This window comes from Equus caballus, chromosome 18, assembly GCF_041296265.1.
Source record: "Equus caballus isolate H_3958 breed thoroughbred chromosome 18, TB-T2T, whole genome shotgun sequence".
Taxonomy (NCBI): domain Eukaryota; kingdom Metazoa; phylum Chordata; class Mammalia; order Perissodactyla; family Equidae; genus Equus; species Equus caballus.
In genome coordinates this window covers 35,292,828-35,313,856 of record NC_091701.1, presented here as the reverse complement: position 1 = coordinate 35,313,856, position 21,029 = coordinate 35,292,828, and the positions used below count along the sequence as shown (strand labels likewise).

Sequence of the window (21,029 nt, the reverse complement as noted above, 5' to 3'; positions counted from 1 at the left end):
GGAAATACTATCCCTCCAAAAAAAGACAATTCATTTCACAATCAAGGACACTGTCAATCAGAGTTCATCAAAAGAATCTGGCCCTCACCATGCTTGGGTTTTTAAAAAGCACCATTTTTCTGTTCATTCTTGCAGTACTTAAATATTTGTTTAATGGATGAACAAATGAACAACCCCTGAAGGCCTTTAGACTCATATTCAACTTGGTCTGTGGCAAGAAAAATCCCTCAAAGAAAAATGAGTCCCTGCCGCGATCCAGAGTTGACATTATACTGCGAGGACACTCTTCTTCAAAGAAGAGGACATACAGGAATGCTTGCTGACGTCCTTGAAAATGCCTACTGTTGAAACGACTCTATTTAGAAGTTGAGTAACCCTAAGGCAGGAATGTGCAGACATGCATCATGAAGACACTAGATCGTCCTGCCCACTGGCCTGTGTGGACACATTTGGTAGAAGATGACATATTCAGAAGAAGATACTTCTTCACCTGGGGCCACACTCACATATTTCAGTTGTATTTCCCTCTACGTAACGCCAATCATCTAACTCTCCTGTGCCTATAACTAAGATGGCCAGCAACCTGGACTCAGCAGAAACTGAGCAGGTGAGCTAAGGCAAGGCAATGGATTCCACTCAGCATTAACACACCTGCCTTCTCTGAAAGACCCCAGAATAGCTTCAGATAGCTCTCTATCTCAAGCTGAAGCTCATTCCCATACTCCAAATCCTTTCATTCACTGCCATAAAAGCTAACATTTATTCTGCTCTGCACCCAGTTGAAACATAAGCAATTTTCCCTCTTCTGAGATGTAGTTACATGAGAGATGTTTTCTTCCAGTTCTTCCACCCTCTCCAAGGCTGCGTTCTTGGTTTCAGCATCTTCCAGGAGAGCTCCGACATCAAACACATTGTCCAGGTAAGCCTGAATCTGTACCTGCAGCTTGTCACTCTCAGTGTGTTTCAGCTTCTAAAAATCAAAATGCAAGAGAAGGCGGTGTTAGCATATCTGTGGAAATAGAACATATTTATCCAACAGCCTATACATGTTTTTGTTTGTTCCAAATAGTCCAGTCTTTCCCAAGAGAGGGTTTGATATATCCTCCTCCTTAAGAGAACTATGGAGTGACCATCTAAGAGGGTACCATCAGATTACTTTCTGGTGAATACCGTCTCCCAAATGTACACACATTTCCTCCCTAAGCCTTCCTATACATCTATTCCCCATGTAGATATATTCCAACCTAAAACATTCCAATACAGGCGAAATCAGGACAATAGAAAAATTAAAAGCAGCTTCAAAAGGGAACAACAGTCACAGGTAACATAAAACCTGAGGGGTATCTGTGTAGCAGAAGAGGTTGAAGTGGGTGGTATCTTGCCCGGGTAGTGATGATAGTCCCCCAGTTGGGAGAGAGAGTTAAGTGGGAGGTGAGGCAGACACTAATAAAGTATATTAGCTCTGGGCTTATTTTAGCACAAATTGCTAGAAACCACCCTCCATGATTACTTCCCCAAGACACTTTCCCAGCAAGAGGAGCGCAGGGCTCCCCAAAGCACAGATCAGGAAGCTTTCCCCCATTCACTGCATCCCGGGGGGAGGCATCCTAACGGAACTCAACTAGCTCTAAGGTGTAATGAGAAGTCAAGCGAATCTTCCTTACAAGTAACATGGAGAACACATGAGTGGCCAGAACAATATCTGGCACATGGATGATGCCAATAAACATTTACTGAACAAATCAACAGCTACTTACAAGGCTGAGTTTTTGTAAACAAAGGAAGTACTTATATATGGCTATAATGTTCTTCTAATCGCCTCTATCTATGAGTCCAGTATCAAAGGATCAAGAAGTTACAGAAATACAGAGTTCTGAAAAAGCTTAAATTTTTAAGAGGAATTCCATTCTACATAAATTCTCAGGAAAATAGATTTTTCTCCTAGGTCTAATTTGAAATCCTACAACTGAGCTTGTTCTGAAGAAAGTATGCTCCATCTTAGTTTAGGAGTCAGAACTGAAAAAGATTTCTGAATAGCGGCAAAGGCTGGAAAGGAAAACAGAGATTAAGCTTTGTGGGATTTTCCACAAGCTTCACAATGAATAACAGGCACTGACCGATGAGTTACTACCTCCCACTGTACCCTGGAGCCCGCAGTGAGCTCTGTGCGGCCATCACAAGACTGAACCCAGAACACCTTAGGAATCTACACACCCAATTTTTGGTCCCATACTGCCATTCTCAGAGCATGTGGGGAAAGAAAACAGACAAACTTTGATCTCAAAGCAGGAAAAAAACTGGATTCCAATACAATATTTTGTCAAAGATATCAGTGGGTCTTTAAATGGGAAAACAACTCAAACAACTCTCTAATGGAAATCCATCATGTTTCTCCCTGTGTAGACTCTTCAGACAACAATAAGGCCAGTCTAGCCCAGGACCCCGCAGTTGGTCTGATGAGGCCCTGAGCTCCAAAGTAACCAATTCTGCAATTCCACCTTGCAAAGAACTGAGGGTACATTCTGTGTAATTCCCTGGCTTCACCCTCTAATGAAGAGGGGCAGCTGAACTCTGGAGATGTCCAAGAAAAGTACTTCTGTCTATCTTCTTCATAGCTAGAAACAGCCTTGAAACTGAGGTCAACCATCCTTGCCCTATCACTAATAGTCTTCCAAATTCAAGCCAACCACTCCTATATAGAGGGGAAAACAAAACCCCCCAAGAGTCCAAGGACAAGGGTACATCCTGCGCACACAGAGCTACTCAAGTCCATTTACGATTTTCACATCAACTTTGTTTCTAAGCTGAAGAACCTGAAGGAACTGGCTGAGCATTGGTAAGGGAGCGGGAGAAAGAGAAACTTTAGATCCCCTTCTCCGAAGAACTAAACGTGGAACTTCTGAAGCTACAAGCACTCTAAGCAGAATTTAACAGCTACATGAAGAAGTCTCCTAGTGTCGATTTCCTCATTTTTTTGATGCAGTAAGCATTTATTCAACCCTCCACAGCAGTCTTGGTTTGACTTCCTCTGCCCAGATGGGGTCCCCAGAGTAAGGAAGAATGCAAATTGCTCAACAGCACAGATGAAGGGGACAACGAGACTGGACCCAGACAGAGCTCGGCAGCAGACGAAAACTGCAGCAAGGCTACATGAGGTGATCTGACTCCAGGGCCAAACAGCTGCTGGCAGAAGACAGCCTAGGGTCCCAGGGGGCCAGCAGGAATCCAGTTTCTCTGGCAGACTGCATCACTCAGATTGGTCCCTTTTAACTAGCACTAGAGAAGTTAACTACATAGGCTTTAAGCGTTCTTTGGTCACTAAGGAAGTGTATCTTTGAGGGTAAGTGATAAATCAAGTCTTATGTTGGAGACAAAGGTTACAGCTATACTTACATCCAAGTATTCGTCCAGGCCTAACTTGGTAAATTCATACTGGAGGTGAACTCTGAAATTCATGTCTTCTACTGAATGGACTACAATATTAATAAACTGCATAGAGGCCACCTGAAATGAAATTGCCAATGGGTGAGACAGCTCCAAATTTGTTTTCTCAGTTTAATCATAAGCACATGCTTTTAACTGCATAAATCTAAGCTCACTTACCAATTTCCTTTTCCTTCATTTCACTAGGTCTTTAAAAATATTTTACACATTTTTTTAAATTCAAAAGTCATAAAGGTACCACAATAAGATACCATTTCACATCCACTAGGATGGCTACAATCAAAACAAAAGACAATAACAAGTGTTGACAAGGATGTGGAAAAATTGGAACCCTCATCCATTGTTGGTTGGGACGTCAAATAGTGCAGCCACTTCAAAAAGTCTGACAGTTCCTCAAAATTGTTAACTACAGTTACTACACGCCTCAGCAATCACACTTCTAGGTATATAACCAAGAGAAATGAAAATATATGTCCATATAAAAACTTGTACACAAATGTTCATAATAACAAAAAAGCAGGGGGCAAAAAAACAATGAGCATCAACTGATAGATTAAAAACACGTGATATATCCATACAACACAATATTACATGACAATAGAAAGGAATGAAGTACTGATATGTGCTACAACATGGACGAACTTGAAAATGTTATGCTAAGTGAGAAAAGTCAGTCACAAAAGACCACATATATTATGACTCCATTCATATAAAATATCCAGAATGGCAAATCTAGAGAGACAGAAAGCAGGTTAGTAGTTGCTTAGGACTGGGCATGGGGAAAATGGGGCGTGACTGCTAATGGGTAGAGGGATCCATGCAGAGGCAACAAAATATTACACTGCAGGTGTTAATTCAGGGAACTGAATTAGAACCCTGCAAAAATACTAAAAATATGTTGAACTGTACACTTCATTTTTTTGGTTTCTTATTGTTTTTATTTGTGAGGAAGATTGGCCCTGAGCTAACATCTGTGCCAGTCTTCCTCTATTGTATGTGGGATGCCACCACAGCATGGCTTGATGAGTGGTGCTACGTCCACGCCCGGGATCCAAACCTGCAAACCCCAGGCCACTGAACTAGAATGTGTGAACTTACCCACTATGCCACCAGGCTAGCCCCATGAACTGTACACTTTAAATAGGTAAGTTGGATGGTATGTTAATTATATCTCAGTAAAGCTATTTTTAAAAAGTCTTATAGGTATATCAAACAAACTGTGTTAGTTATTACAGGTATATTTCAGAAAAATGTAAAAACTATTACAAAGAACATTTAAATCACCTATAGTGGCCCCACAAGACAACTTCTAACATTTCACTGTGGGCCCCACCATTCTAACAGGATCTTAACGGAACCTTTGACCCATTTTTCCATTTTAAACAATCAACCAGTTTCCATTCCATAAAAGCCTTGGATTTACTGCTTTCTTCCCACAACTGCATCAGTGGCCCTGAGACCTGCCCCAGAGAAAGCCAGTCCCCACACTGGTAAGTAACACAACAGAGTTCAACAGATCTATTTTGCTTTTAATAGTGACAGTCAGTTTATTTATGGTGAAAATATCTTACTAATGCTCTTCCTCTATGGTTAAACAGAGTCTCCTGCAAGAAGGCAAATGATTGAGGGACCCAGATTCACATTTCCTCTGAAAATTGCCTTACTCTTCCTCTCTCCGCCAAACCCGATTTCCTTTATCTTTTTGTAAATTGTTTTAATCCAGTTAGATTCCTCTTTGAGTATATTTTATACATTGGATATCTTGGAAGATGTGTAAACTCTCTAGGTTATAAGAGGATGCTATTGAAATTGACTAAAAAATTACTTCAAATTCTTTAGTTAAATGAACTAAAAAAGATTTTCTCAGTTTTTTCTTTTGTCCACAAAAATTAGAGAAAAAGGTCTTATGCTACATTAGAAAAATTTATATTATATTTTATGAGGAATATGTTGTTTGGGAGGTTGTACTACTTAACTGCATTCCTAAGACAGTTTATGAAAAGCCTCATTTTCTGGAGGAAAAATATGGTTGGATTCTGGCATCTTTCCATTTCTCTTCTGAAAGCATGTCTAAATGATCTGTTGAGTTTTATGATATGCCTAAGAGGAAACTATTTGCTAGGTGACACATGAATCGAGCACATAGTACCTGGACACTAGCAGCCTCTAAAAATGGTTCCTCAATGTATGTACATATAAACAAATGAACTCACAAGAAATACACTCTCATCTGTAAACAGTGCAGACATTTTAAAGGACTTAATATAATTTCAGCAGAAACTCAAATGGCAGAGAGATATGCTAGGTATGGTAAATGAGTGAGGTGGGCCATGTATAATACAATAGGGAATGGTGTGGACTGTGATGAACTAGAAAGGATATCTTCAGACAAAAGAATAAAGGGCTACTTGACTCCAGCAGCTGATACTCTGCAAGAACAGAGGCCTAGTGTTACCAGAAATGTTTAAGAAAAGCAGAAATCTGTATTTTTATGAGTAATTTCCAAATTTGGGTGGGGGGGACATCACTGTCAGACTAAACTCACAAGCCTGTAGGCTGGCTTCAGCCTGAAAGCTTGCAGTTTGCAAACTCAGCTTTAAGGAACAAATAAGTTCCCCCTATCAGGGCAGAGGAAAGAAACTGTAGGTTAGCCAGGGCATGACTTTGTTATGCATGTATCACCGGCGCTAACGTTAGCCTCAAACATGCCAAAGAAATTCTAATAACAAGAACTAAAAAGTTAATGTAAAAGTATTCTTGTTTCACATTTATTTTTTACCTTTTTAAAAGGCAAATAACATGCTTTATGGAACAGAAAAGCTGCTCTATAAAGGTCTTCATCTTTCTGACTGATTTTGGAAGGGGCTGAGGGCTAGGATGCATACAAAATTTGAAGACTGGGGAAAAACGTTCACATAAAAGGGTTAGAAATCTGCAAAGCTATGTTCCATGTTTTACAATCACTAAAGCAATTCAAATGAAAACTTTTCCTGGCATCCAAGCACACGTTTTAGAAGAGTCCACAATGACTGGGGATCTGATCCAGGCTAGAAGTGATCTGGTAAGATCTCCCGGGTTCCCCAGTTCCCTGGCTTGACTGGATTAGGTCAAAGAAAGACTGCAGACTGGGGTGCACTCCAGGGTAATCTGTCTCAGGAAATTCTCTCTAGTAGATTCCATCTTCAGGCCAGGATTAAGATTTAGGTATATGAATTCAGAAGTGCTCAGACTCCTTTTGCTGTTCGTGCCTGAAGAGGACAGTCCTGCCGCTTGGCCCCAGGTTCCTGAATGTGATCCACCCTGCTAAGGCGATCTGCAGTAGGAGTCCACCCCACAGAATTACCAGAGCAGGACAGAGATCACAGGGGGAGGATCACGGCTCTATGCTAATCGTGGGGGACACGTAGAGTCAATTTTAAGAACCAAAGCACTTTAGTCTTTGAGAAGTCTGGAGGAGGCCCCCAGCTGAGATGTGCAAAAGACAAATTGGTCAAGATTCTTGGTTTCTATCTACAGGATTCTTCTGCAGCACTATCGACAGGTAAAGCTGGCAAGTGCAGGCATTCGCACCAGGAGTTAACTTCTTTGTCTCAAATGCATGGCTTTACTCTATTTTGCTGTAAATAATTAGTGCTTCTGGCCTTTATTATAGTGTGTATGCAAGGCACAAAACTGCAAATAAGCACCATAAAGGGAAAATACAGATTAAGGACACTCTAGGGGCCTGCCTGGCCTGGTGGCATAGTGGTTAAGTTCACGTGCTCTGCCTCGGCAGCCCAAGGTTTGTGGGTTAGGATCCTGGGCGCAGACCTATGCACCACTCATCAAGCCATTCTGAGGTGGAATCCCACATACAAAACAGAGGAAGACTGGCACAGATGTTAGCTCAGCAACAATCTTCTTCAAGCAAAAAGAGGAACATTGGCAACAGATGTTAGCTCAGGGCCAATCTTCCTCACCAAAAAATAAATAAAATTTTTAAAAGAATAATTAAAAAAAAGGACACTCTAGATTGGATCTATACCATATCATACTCAATTTCCTGTCCTTTGTAACATTTACATGCATATACATACATACACACACATATATAAATATGAATGGATTTAGGAAAAAGGGCTGAAACTGAGTTTGCTTTATTGAATGTAGTACTGAAATAACTCACCATAAAATCTATGTTATTGTCTTCATTCCTGAAATGTTCCATCAACTTCTCAAAGCGCTGTTTTTCTCCACAGACCTGAAACACACATTTTCACCACACACATGAAATTCCAAACATAAGCAGTCTAAAATTAGATACAGAAATTTTAGCGTTAATAATGATTTCCAGAATATCCTTTTTTCCTTCTCTCACACACTATGCACTTCTTCTCTAAGTTAGTTTAGTAACAAAGAGCAACATGAGCCAGGACCAAAACCTGATCCTTGGGTTTGTTTTCGCATGTTCTCTTGAAATTTTGAAATCTTATCAAATGTGTTTTTCTTTCATTGGTTATCTTTGCAGTTCTGTCAATTTTTTAGCCTGCATTCAGAAGCCTAGAATGTTGTTTACGATTCAAAATAAAAGAGAGAGACCCGTTTTCCTTTTTACAAATGCACTTTTAAAACAGAGATGCTAAAAGATTTGAATAATTTAGTATTTAAATTCCTTGAAAAGCAGATTGAAAATGTTCCTATTATGTCTAACTGAATCAAATAATTTTAGTGCATAAACTACAACACAGAAGTAGACGATCTGGGAAGCTATATTAACCCATTCAAGGTGAGTATAGAAATAAGCAGTAATTTCTGAAGTTGCTCCCCAGAGGTCTGAAGTAATATGCATTCAGCTCGAATGAATGCTTTAGTTGGACTGGTGAAAGAAGTAGATAAAATACCGTGAACTCCAGGGCCTAAGGCAGCTGCAGACACATGGAATTAAATACACGGAGTTAAAAAGCATAGAGTCAAAGAAAGATTTGCACAAAATAATAACTCTGAAGACTTATTCCCAAAATCAAAGGATAAACTTTAATTCTGACAGTGTCCCTAGCTACCTTTTTTGGAGCCCCCTGGTTTATTCATTCTGCCTTCAGAATATATTTACCTGGACACCTACGCGCTACACGTTGTATTAGTAAAAACACAGTCTCTTAACATTCTGCAAATTTAATCCAGGTTTCACATTCTTAACTAAACGATCTGCTTCCATTTCTGATCTTAGGGATACTCAGGCCAATTCTAAAGAATTCTCCTAAAGTGGTATTTCATAATGCTATAATGCAGCCATTTAATTCCATCATACTAAATTCTATGTGACTCTCTCTATATATTTTGGTGAACAGAAAGTCCCATGAAGGCAGGAATTTCATGTTTTGTTCACTCCTCTATCCCTACCATCTAGAACAATGCCTAGCACAGCGTAGGTTCTCAATAATATTTGCTGAATTGCACTGAACAGAGGATAAACAAGTAATTATATTAAAACACACTTAAGGAAAAGGGTCAATGACTTACTACTCTCCATCACATTGGTGAAACAAGAACCGTCAGACCACTGTGGTCAGGAGTAAATCTTTAGTGCTGGTTCCTGTGCTTAACCCGTGTGCTGAGAACGTGAAGGTGAACTGACTTTGACCCCTGAGCCCTTCTAGTCTTAAAGCAACTTAATTTTCTCAATAGATTCAAACCACGGTTCACTGTATTCTGATAACCAATCTCCATTTACTTATATCTGCCTTAACAAAAAATAATTACAAAAGACAGAGGAACAGTGCATGGGCCCAGTCTGCAGGACGAGGAGGAGGCTCCAGGAGAAGGGAGAGTTTACAAAGCACATGTGTCCAATCCCATCCTGAAGAACGTGATCAGCAGGCCCCGGCAGGGCTGGGGTGATGTGGGCATGTACAATTGTAAAAGCACTATAGACCATTTTGATGCTCTGCAAAGGGTGAGAACCAGGGATTTCAAGGGGTATCATGTTCTGCCCCTGCTCCAACGAGCCCCCCTAGAGAATATGCAGGAAGTTCCTGGAAACAAAAGATCTGTGGAAGGAGGATGAGGCAGTGCAAGATGAGCTCCTTAGACTACATCAGTCACATCTCGTGCCCAAAGGCACAAGTGTCCCTAGCCTGCAAAAAGGGCCCAGTGGGTGAAAACTGCCAAGGCTTGGTATACACAAGGTCAGAATTACAACCTGAATTTTCCTTAAGAGAAACCTCAGTGTAAGAGCTTGTTCCCCAGGGGAATGGTTTACTTCAATCTGTTCTGGGAGGTTGGTAGTGGCAGGAGGAAGGAAGAGAGGCAGTCTTGGATCTAGGGATGGCTACCAGCTGTCCTGAGCAGCAGGCCATGATCAATGTTCTGTTGTGCGACTAGGCAATCACCCAACTAGAAGAGGCAACAGCTAACAATGAACAGCGATGATGAATATAATTCCTAGGAGGGCAAAGCCCTTGGAATCAAAGAATGTCAGAAATCTGGAAAGCACCTTGGGTAATCCACCTCAACTTATGAGACTGATACCTAGACAGATCAAAAGCCCCCAACGTGATGAAAGGTCAACCAGGTCCCCAACTGCCGGCCTGATGTTCTTTCTCCCACACAGTCCAGAACGTTCAGATAAACAGACACCATTTAAGACTATAGTTAAAGCATTCCAAAATTATCTGAGACACCAACAGAGATGAAAAACGTTATTATAAAAAGCACAGTCATTACATTGTGCATACATTTGATGTCCACGCATCAGAATCTTCCAAGGTACTTCTAAATATGGCAGATACCTGGAGTCTAAATCAAGACATAAGGAAGGAGAATCTCGAGACAGAACTAGGAATGTGTTTCTAAAAAGTACTCACAGTCCTTGGACCAGCATTTGGGAACCAGTAGCTTACACAATATTAGACTAGCTGATTAAACCCTCAGCCTTTACTACCAATTGTAAACTGGACAGTTGGCTTATTAACTCTCCAACTCACTCAACCTCCAATTTAATAACACAAATAAAGAAACAGTTATTATAACTGGGTATCATAGGAATGCTGCAAGGATTGGCCAACCGCCCCTGCATAGGTACAATGAATAATAAGGTAACTCCCAAATAATCAGGGATAGCGTCCAGATCGTTAGAGAAAATTGATTTTATGTGGCTGAGGAAAGTACATGTGGGCAGCAACAAAACAAACTATTCATAGCCTGTTAATATAAATAGATGGCATCAAATCCAGAACAATCAATTTTAGATTAATTTCATACAGGGTAAAGATCCCAAAAATCACTGGACTAGCCCAGTAGACAGGACTGAAATAAACATTAAGAAGAGCCTTGAACATACGCATTTCTTTAGAAATCCCTCATTCTGTCACCAGACAAATTCATGCTGAGAACATGTGTTATGAAACAGAGAAATACCTTTAATCTTCAAAAGTAACAGACTTAAATATCTTCCAATTTATAGCTGCTACGAACTCGGGGAAAAGAATCCAAATGCACAAGAGGACATGCTGCCAACACAGATGCCAGCTTTGGGAAACCATGAGAGAATGATCTGACTGACCACTCTTCTCATCCACTGCAAGAACAAGAGCCCCTCCCAGCAGCTCCACCAAACCCCCTCCAGAAAAGTTCAGTTAGAATGCTCTGCAGCCAATCTCAACTGAGGAGCTCAGGGTGGTATTTTCTGACATGTTCCACAGGAACAGCATGGATTCCAGAGGCCCCCTTCGTTTCTGCTAAAGGAAAGGAAGCATGCAAACCAGATTCACATTTGTTTCTACACTACTTTAGCAATCACTAAACAAGTGTATACTACAATCCCACAGGAAATGGGAAGACATGTTTGGGGAAGGTTGGTAAAAGTCGTGTCTCACATCAAAGCAAAGTCGTCTTAGCTCATACAGCTCACATCTGGACCACCCCCACACACTTGGTTCCAATGGGACCATCATGGCTGAACATGACTCTTCTCTCCATGGAAATTGGCCTCGTTTTAGAAAAGTGGTGAGGATGAAAGGAACGAGACGTTGACTCTCAGTCAATTTCAAAATCCACATATTGGCCTTCATGAGGATGCTCTCAAGGGCTTCATCAACACATATATAAAAGTCAGCAGCATATCTGCATGCATACATATTGCATTTTATATACTGCTGCACATAACTTCCACGTACCAACAAAGGCCAGATAATATATGATTTGAAAACTTGCAAGTAAAAAAATTGTACTATTGCAACTGAAATCTGTCATTTCTTGACTTTTGCATTCACTGGTATTTCTCATTCCCCCACTAGCTTTAACACCAATTTCCTATAACAGTAACAAGTAGCCACTGGAGTAGGTGGAGTAGGGAGCGAATTGAAGAGACACAGCCATACAAATGCTGAACAGAGACTGGAGAGAAGCCCTTCTGTGCCTTAAATCACTCCATCAGGAATTAGACTTCCACTGCTTAGCAGCCAAGGCTACCAGAAATTAAGTGAATTGGCAGAAAAATAAAAGTATATGCTCTGGAAAAGCACGCACTCTACTGTAAACCTGAGAGGCATCTTCACGTATAAATCATTTATAAATCAGTCTCAAGTGAATAAATTCACCAACCCTGAAAACACGCAGGCTGGGATCCTGGACAGCAGACTTGAGTCTGCTAGCACAGCCACCCATCTACCCTTCCCTGTGGGGTCCTGCCTAACACATCCAGCCCCCTCTTGGCACCTTCAAGCTCTAACACTGATGGAGGTGAAGGGATGTGAGGGCAAAAATTGGACTATGTGGAGTATTAAACAGGGGACCAGAGAACCTAGGTCATACGTCATGGCTCTGCTACCACCCCACCGTGAGCTTGGAGAACTCAAGGAACCTCTCTGACTTTGGTTTTCACATCTCTCAATTTGAGTGCCTTAGATTACACCATTGGTTCAAGCCCTGCTCTAAGAAGCCATAAGGGTTACAGAGGACCAATGGGGGCTCCAAAGATGGGGGGCTTGGCAGAGAAAGGAAAAGCAAAAATGAGTAAGGTTATTGGGACTTCTATTCTCATTTATCCAACTCTGCTTTATTATACTGACTTGTCTGGTAAGACTTCCTTTGGAAAAAAAGAGTTTCATTGAAGGTTTTCATTACTAATAAAAGCTGGAAAAAAATCTCTCAATCGATATCTTGAAACTGTAAAATTCTAATCCAAGCATGGCAATATAACATGATATTCCCACGCTGACCAGCCTGGAAGTTCCAAACAAACCAAATGTAGAGAAATGTCCTCGGCTACACAGGCCCCAAGTACCCATCATAAGGACCAACACTATGTCTGGGCATCGGCTCACTGGTGCTGGGAAGCAGACCGATCTCGCCCTGCCCAGAGAAAAGGGGCCACACCCAGGATAGCAAGACACATTTTCACTTTAAGGAGAGCTGAAGTGAGAGCACAACTGAGCCAAAACCCAGCTCAACTCTGTTCTCCAACATCTGCAAAAGACATTTCCGAAGATGTCCCAAACCATGTGGATAAATCTGGGGCCCTGCATGTTAAAGAGGCGGGGGTTTAAAGCATCTCAAAGGGTGGGCAGAGGTTAGGGGATGATTTCCCTAAAGGCCAATAGCGGAGAAAAGATGGTTTCACAAAAGCCTTGCAATGAAGAGTATTATCTTGCTAGCCAGATGTTGAAATGAACAACAGATTGCTGGCCTTCAGCCACTGCTCCCTCCCCCTTCAAGGTCAGTGACTGTCTTTGGCTTCCCCCAGCAACAACTCCCAGGGCACCAGACAAAGTCTGCAGTCAGATCGAGGCCTGATCTTATGAGGTGGCTATAAAATGTGCTTCTGGGTTAGTTATATAAAAATTAAAGGCCCCTTGCTTAAGTGTTTCCTTCTTGCTCTGTCGCCTGGCGCCTGCCTCAATCCTTTCTTTTGCTCTTCTCACAATTGGCCCTTGTGATCCGCAGGGCTCCCTGCAGGAAGGCACCGTCTTAGAGGCACAGTCTGTGATGACTAATTATACCACCCTTCTCCGGTCTGCTGGGGAACAAAAGTTTCATTTTCTTTTCAGGGCTGCATGAAGTAAATAGTTATTTCAGAGTTAGGCCTAGGTGAGAAGCATCTTCCACCTTCTATTGAGGGGACCAGCAGTCTCTGGGTTAGCTGATGCCAGGATGGCCTAATGAAACCACTTTTCTTGGATGCTCTGTGGTTGTTGGGGTCTATGATCTTTTTCCCCTGAGGTGACCACACATTTCATACCCTAACACCCAACGGTTGCTGTGACAGAAGCAGATCACCCTGACCTGTTGCTGGCTCTCACGTCTCCTTGAGATTTAAAGGTGAAAATGTTCATCAAATCGAAGCACTCTGAAATGAAACCACCTTCTCTCATTCCACAGGAATAAAAACTAATAGAAGCTAAATAACCGAACATATTCTACCATCTAGTCAGCTCTCCTTCCTCACAAATGAATAAAATATTTATATGTATCTTGGACTGGCAGACATCTGATTATGAGCCCGAGGTTTCATCAACATAATGCTAAACACCCTTATGAAAACTTCACTTTTCCAGATGTTTCCAAATAGCCAGATGTTTGGCATCAGGCAGACAAAGCGTCCAGATGATTTTTTTTTACTTTCCGTGCATATATTTTGTTGACCTGAACAGAGAATCCTGACATAGAAGCAAAGGGTGGTAAAACCCCCAAAGGATAACTCGTTGACATACCACACCTTAAACGAGAAATGTATTTTTATCACTCCCCTAAAAAAAGATGACCTTCATTAAATTCTAGAGAGTAAAGATCCACCATATAATTCCTCATAAGTGACACCTTTCAGAAATATGCCTAACGTCCAACTTAAATCCCTCTGGCTTCAATACAAGATTCACATTTCTTGGTCATCCGTAAGGACACATATAGATTCTTTCAAGGCTTCCACTCCTACAGGAAGACCAAAATACCTTCTAGTTCTTCAAGAGAGACTGATATTTAAATTGCTACCTGAGAACTAAAGGACCAAGGCCTTCAGTCATCTCTGGGATGACTTACCAGTCAGACCCCTCAAAAGTAGAAAAAGGTCTAACACCATCCTTATTTCATTCATTTATTCTCATAGTTTCATCCCCTCAGCATTACCCGATTTGGTCAAGCAAGGCAGAGGAGGGGACACAATGACACATTTTTGGTGGTCATCACATGTTCACTAAACCACAGCAACAGCAGATGGTGGTAGCCATTTAAATGCTGTGGCATTTTCACCACAGACCTTGGGACCTGAGATGTCAACCATGCTCTCCTCATGCCTGAATCACAACAAATCAATTAAATCGGACAAAGATGTGCTCTGAATTCAGAGCCCTTGAAGACAAGGACTCTTTGTTTGCTAGATCAAAGACCTCAGTCCACAACAGGCAAATGCCTCAAGTTTGTCCACTGCTCCCTCCTAACTCTCATTCACATCTCTTCTCTTTTCTTCTGTTCTCTGCCCCAATTCTGGGTCTTAATCAGGAGGGCTTGGCTCTTAGCTACCTGAAACTACTTCCACCCAGCCCAAGACGACAGCAGACAATGGATTTGGGCAGCAGTTCTTAAAGTGTGGTCTTTGAACAGGGAGGGTCCCTGAGGCCCTTCTACAGAGTCTGTAAGGTCAAAACTATTTCTATAATAATACTAAGATGTTCCTTGCCTTTTTCACAGAGTTAACATTCGCACTGCTGGTGCAAAAGCAATGGTGGGTAAATAAAACTGTCGGTGCCTTAGCACGAATCAAGGCATTACACCAGTGATCACTGAATTCATCGCAGCCGTGCATTCTCAATTTTAAGAAAAAAGGCAGTTGCACTTAAAAATACTCTTGATGATACAATAAAAAGCAAAAATTTTATTAAATCTCAACCCTTGAATACACACTTTTTTTAACGTTCTACATGATGAAATGGGAAGTCTGCATAAAGTACTTCTGCTACATATTAAAATACGATTCTCAAGGAAAAGCACTTCTGTGATTATTCTAGTCGCAAGATGGACTAGCCACATTTTCATTCTTATTTGAAGGAATGACTGACAAACTACAGTTACACTGATATATTTGGCAGTTATTTTCTTGAAAATGAATAAAGTGAGCCTTTCACTTTAAGGAAAACAACTGACAATATTTGTTTCCAAATGTAAAAATTGAGCTTTCAAGCAAAAATAAAGATTTTGGAAAACTTGTATCCACCGTGAGCTTGACAACTTCCCAATATTTCAACACTTTTCTGATGAGATTGGTGGTGATAATAATGAATGTGATTTTTAAAAAATATTGTATTATGAAATGAATCAGTATTTAGAAGATCTGGAGAATCTGGTGAATCAATATTTTCCAAGTGACCACTGCATGTTGTTACAAAATTATGCATTCATTCAAGGTGCAAGATAGGCAAATTTTAAGGTAACAGAGTACAAGAAGTTCATTAAGATAATTTCAGATTCTACTTTGCAATAACCTTGAAGAAACTACTACTTGTCCAGTGTTCGTAGAGTATCAAAAATCTGAAAATGCTGTTAAAATACTTCCTTTTCCATCTGTATATTTGAGTGGGGCTGGATTTTCTTCAACTACTTTGATCAAAACAGCACAAACGACTGAATGCAGGAGCAGATATGAGCATGCAGCTCTCTTCTATTAAGCTGGACTTGAAAAGATGCAGATAAACATAAAATAACGCCACTATATGGACTGAATTATGTCTCCACAAAATTCATATGTTAAAGCCCTAACCCTCAATTCAATTGTATTTGGAAATAGGGCTTTTAGGAGGTAAGTAAGGTTAAATGAGGTCATAAGGATGGGGCTTTAATAATGGGATTGGTGGCCTTATAAGCAGAAGAAGAGAGCTCTCTCTCGCCACACACACACACACCTAGGAAAGGACATCTGAACACACAGCAAGAAGGTGGCCATGTGCAATCCAGGAAGATGGCCTTCGCCAGAACCCAGCCATGCTGGCACGGGGATTTTCAGCCTCCAGCATGGCAAGAAAATAAGTTTCTGTCGTTTAAGCCATCCAGTGTACGGCATTTTGTTATGGCGGTCCAAGATGACTAAGACAGCCACTGTTCTTTTTTTTCTTTTGCTTTGGAAAAGAGATTTTTTTATAGAAAAAGTTAACATTAACATGTAATGAGTTGATTATGTTATTTTTGATGAAATAATTTTATCAAAATTTTAATTTCTAATATGGTAAATATCAATACGTAACCTACCTTCAAAAAACTTTTTGGGGTCCTCAGTAATTTTTAAGAATGTAAAAAACGGGTCCTGGGGCCAAAAGTTTGAGAACTTCTGGATTAGAGAATAGCTTCTCTATTTCTACAAAGATGACAAATTCTTCAAACCCAAAACTTGAAGAAGCAAATAAATGAATCCCTAATAATAAAATTTCTTGCAAGATCGTTGGGGAGTCAACCATCCCTTATAAAGAACAACTCATCTGCCATCTCTCCACAAAGATGAAGTCACACCATGCAGAGACCAGACACGTTTCTCTATATAGAAAGGAGCCCTCCACCAGTTCACAAGGCAGAAAAAAGAAAGACTTCCCCTCAGTTCTCATGTTTTAACAAGGCCAGGGACACTCCTTGGCATTTACCAGGTTGGACAGCAGCAGTCCCTAACTGTTCTCTGGTTGTCTCTGGGATGTGCCCACCTCTGGCACACACACAGGCTCACTACAAAGCTAGATGTTCTTTCCCCAAGGCCAAGTGAATGTTACATTCCAAGCAAGAACATGAGAGAAATACAGACAGTTCTCGCCCACATTTTCTATAGGACATGCATTCCCCAAAGCGTAGGGAGAATCGGACTCAATGAATCTCTCCAAGTAAACAGATTCGTCTGGAACGCCTGATGCTACAATATCAATCAAGAACAAAGACGCAAGGAACAAAAAGATGATTCTCTTTTACCGGTGCACTATACATGTCCCTGATACCTACCACATAGAATATAGTATTTCCGGGTTTTACACCTATTCCTGGAAAATACTTCAAAATGGAAAATTCAGTGTTGTTCTTAGTGGTGTACCAGTGAATCGGGAATACCACATGTGTTGCTTGTACATTTAATGGTGGGGAAGGAGCCCTCATTTTCCATGGCCAAAACCAAACTGCTGAAACAAAACAGAGGCTTGGCTCATGTTACTGTGATTGGCCATTTCCACCCTCCAGTGACGCAGAGCTGAGGGGAAAAATTCTGTCCGAGATCTCAACCTCATGATGAAGGGTGACTGACAGTGATTGTTGGCCCATAATCAGGAACCGCTGAGCCATTTTCTTCTACTGAGTGTGTTTCAGTCAATTGTTGTGAATGAAAATGAACTCTGACTATATATCGTTGGCAGCTTGATATATAGAATGAAAGATTTGGGCAGGAGCCACATGCACCACTGTGGTAGAAGGAATAAAATAAACTATAGTGAGCAGAATCGAGTCTGGGGTATGATGGAGGAGCTGGGAAAGAAACAGCCTAAATAATGACTTGAAAGCTCCATCTTTCAAACACTGCCCAAGCCGGGCATGATTTCACAGACAGGCCTTTCCTAGTGGCAGGTACCAACAGCGTGGCCAGCGCCTCCAGCTCACCCTCCAGTTAAGGAAGCAGCAGGCTCCTGTGACACACTGCAGATGTTTCAAATGAGACTTGGGTTTAGAGACTGATGCAGCCATTTCCAGGGGGTTACTAAAGGGAACTAGGGACTAAAGTCACATTGTAATCTAAAACCACAGTGATCTATTTTTACTTCAAGCTTGTCACTCTCCTACCAACTGGCCCTGGACTTTCGTTACTTCTTTTTCTTGTTTGTAAATTTTTGGACCTATCATTTCATTTTCTAGGCATCTTGTTTTTATATCTGCAGTCAAATAAGCACTTAGCTCTCTCAGATGGGACTACTGGAATATATATGCATAACACATATGACACACACAGGCATATGTAGACAAAATTTTATATAGAGACGTAGAACTGTAGAATTGGAAGGGATACGGAGACCATTAGCAGGAACTTGCACCACAAGACACCAGACCCACCAGGCATCCTCTTTGACTATCCACTGTGTTCTGTGCTGGTGTCTTCTGAGCTTCTCTCTAGCCCATGCTAGCCTGGCCTCCTTACTCTTCTTCCAGCCTCGGAAGTTCACCTCCTTAGTCACAATCCCTTCTTGATTTGGATCACACACACAATCCCCACTCACCTCTGTTTAAACCTGTTCTCTCATGCGTCATCTTCAGCTCAGAACCAAGAATCTGACATTGGGCATTTTACCATCACTAAAAAATGAATTTACTAAAAACCTTTAATTTTGTTTGCCTGAAAAATGTTCCCAGATCATATTTGTTTGTCGTGGTTGTGCTTTCTTAATTAAATGTATACTATTTGAATAGATTCTCATTCTCCTCTTATGTCCGTCCCCATATTTCAGTGGACCATGCTGACGCCTTCAATTTTGTGGCTTCATATCCATCGTCATGGCCACAAACTTGGTCCAGCATCCAGTTATTTAACCCCTGAACCACCTGTCCTTCAAACTACAGTATTTCTCCTCTCCAATGTATTCTATGCAGAGCACGGATACTCTCTAAGACATGGAATTACGTAAAATGCCCTTCTCAGATTTCCAGAGAATCAAATGGAACAGATATAAGAGCACTTTACAAACTGTAAAGTATTTTATAACTATTTGTTGCTTCCCTTTCCCCTCCCACTTTTATCTATCTTCCAACTGACATTTTTTATCACAGGTCTCAAATCTCTCCACTATTACTTCCTCAGAAGTTTAATCATGCTTGCCTCCTGTCATGCTTTATTCTGTAATATGGACCCCAGTCTGATATTTTTTCCTTGCCAACCGATACATTTATTTTGACTTCTACTGCTTCAAGACCCAGTTCATGCCAATCCCCACTCCTGTTCCCAAAAACCCTCCACCAACCAAATCAAGTCTCTTCCTTCCTTTATAATCCTACTCAAGACCTTTCCTCTCTCCTTGGGCCCCATACCAACAGCCCAGTTTGTCCTGAATTTTACTAATAACTTCAAACACTCCCATAATCTACCCAAACTATAACTGTTCCCATTAGGTCTGCTTTTTGGTGGAAAATTGAGGGTGAGTAGGATCATGTGCAGCAAGTGTTTGGTATGTGACACCATGTTATATAAGGTTGCCTGTGAGCCTTGGCGTTAAACGGATCTCAGTAAAAATTCCAAGGTTGCCATTTACTAAAGTACGTCACCAGGCCTCTTTCCTCTGAACCTCTCTTTCCTTACTCCTACTTCACAGGATAACCTGTAGAAAGTCATATACACTAGCCTATCGGCATTCAGCAAATAATAAATGGTAGCCTTACTATTTCTATATATGTATATGCTTTTATACACATGACATAACAAATATACTGGCTAGTGTTTACAACATGGAATAAAATGAAATAGATTCATGAACTCTGCTCACGACCAAACAAATAAAAAATGTGCTTATGCTTTACAAGTATTTAAATTTCAAATGAAATCTAAACTTGACTCCCTGTGTGAGTCAAGTCAATAAGCATATTCATTGGCAATAACACCTAAAACTTTAGTTTAACTTATTATAGGGAATAAAAATATAAATATAAGCACAATTCTTAAAGTTTTGAATTATTGCTACTCTTAGCATACATTTGGTCCTTAACCAAATACCTATTAAAGTCAGTCCAGTCTTTCTCAAGGCAATAGAAATTCTTGTGGGAAAAACTCATGCCTTCTATTTTCTGTCAAACTCTCCTGATCTTATAATAGTGTTTTTTCCACGTTGAGCAAATATATTTCTTACCAACTCCCTAGAAGTTCCGAAGAATTCTGATTTTGTTTACTAGTTCTGAAGACAAGGTGGTAACGATTAATGCCTTTATTTTTGGAGAGACGTCACACAAAAGATAACTGAGCATCTTTAGAAAAGACAAGAGAAAGCTACTCATATGAAATGCTACTAGAAGGAAAAATCTAATCCTGCACAATTTAGCCACATGAGGCATAAATGTTACTTCCCAAACATGACAAGCAACAGAAATAAACACACACACAAAACAGAAGCAACACTGCCACTCCAGACTATCTCATCTGTTTCCCTTTAGGGCTTGTTACTCTGCATAAATACATCTTTATACTGTTACTCATAACACACACACACACACATACCATACATACACACTTACATGCTTACTCATGTAGCCCTGGTTCTGAGGCTTAGCCACTGCTTTGCACTGGACTTAATGACCACTAAAACAACCTATAATCTAAAATTATTTGACACTTAAAAACAATTATTTCCATTTTCACTTAATATAAAACTACTTTAAAAGCAGCTGGAATATAGAATACTAAAGTATATGTAAGTCCCAAGATACAGACTTTTTAAGAAAGATCTTCACTACACAAGTCAGGATGGAGTGAGGGGGACAAAGAACAGGGAGTCGACTCGTTTGCACAGGAGGAAGAAACGAGGTGATCCTAAAAGACACCTCTAACATGACTCTGCAGAAATAAATGCCAGAATGGCAACTAAGTCCTGAGCGGGAACTAGAAACTCCCATTCCAGTGG

At 40.7% G+C, this 21,029-nt stretch overlaps 1 protein-coding gene across 27 annotated transcripts in view; it reads right to left on the bottom strand.

Annotated features, from left to right (window-relative positions):
• Positions 1 to 21,029, bottom strand: part of FMNL2 (formin like 2) — a 294,823-nt gene that overhangs the window by 30,027 nt on the left and 243,767 nt on the right. For all 27 annotated transcript variants that reach the window (XR_011428223.1, XR_011428224.1, XR_011428225.1 and 24 more), the window contains 3 exons: positions 7,610 to 7,684; positions 3,394 to 3,504; positions 821 to 970 (listed from right to left, as the gene is read on the bottom strand). Coding sequence is in view for 22 of the 27 variants with exons in the window: in XM_014732462.3 (XP_014587948.2) it covers positions 821 to 970; positions 3,394 to 3,504; positions 7,610 to 7,684 (336 nt within the window). In the remaining 5 variants the exon portion in view is untranslated. The remainder of the gene's footprint in view (positions 1 to 820; positions 971 to 3,393; positions 3,505 to 7,609; positions 7,685 to 21,029) is intronic.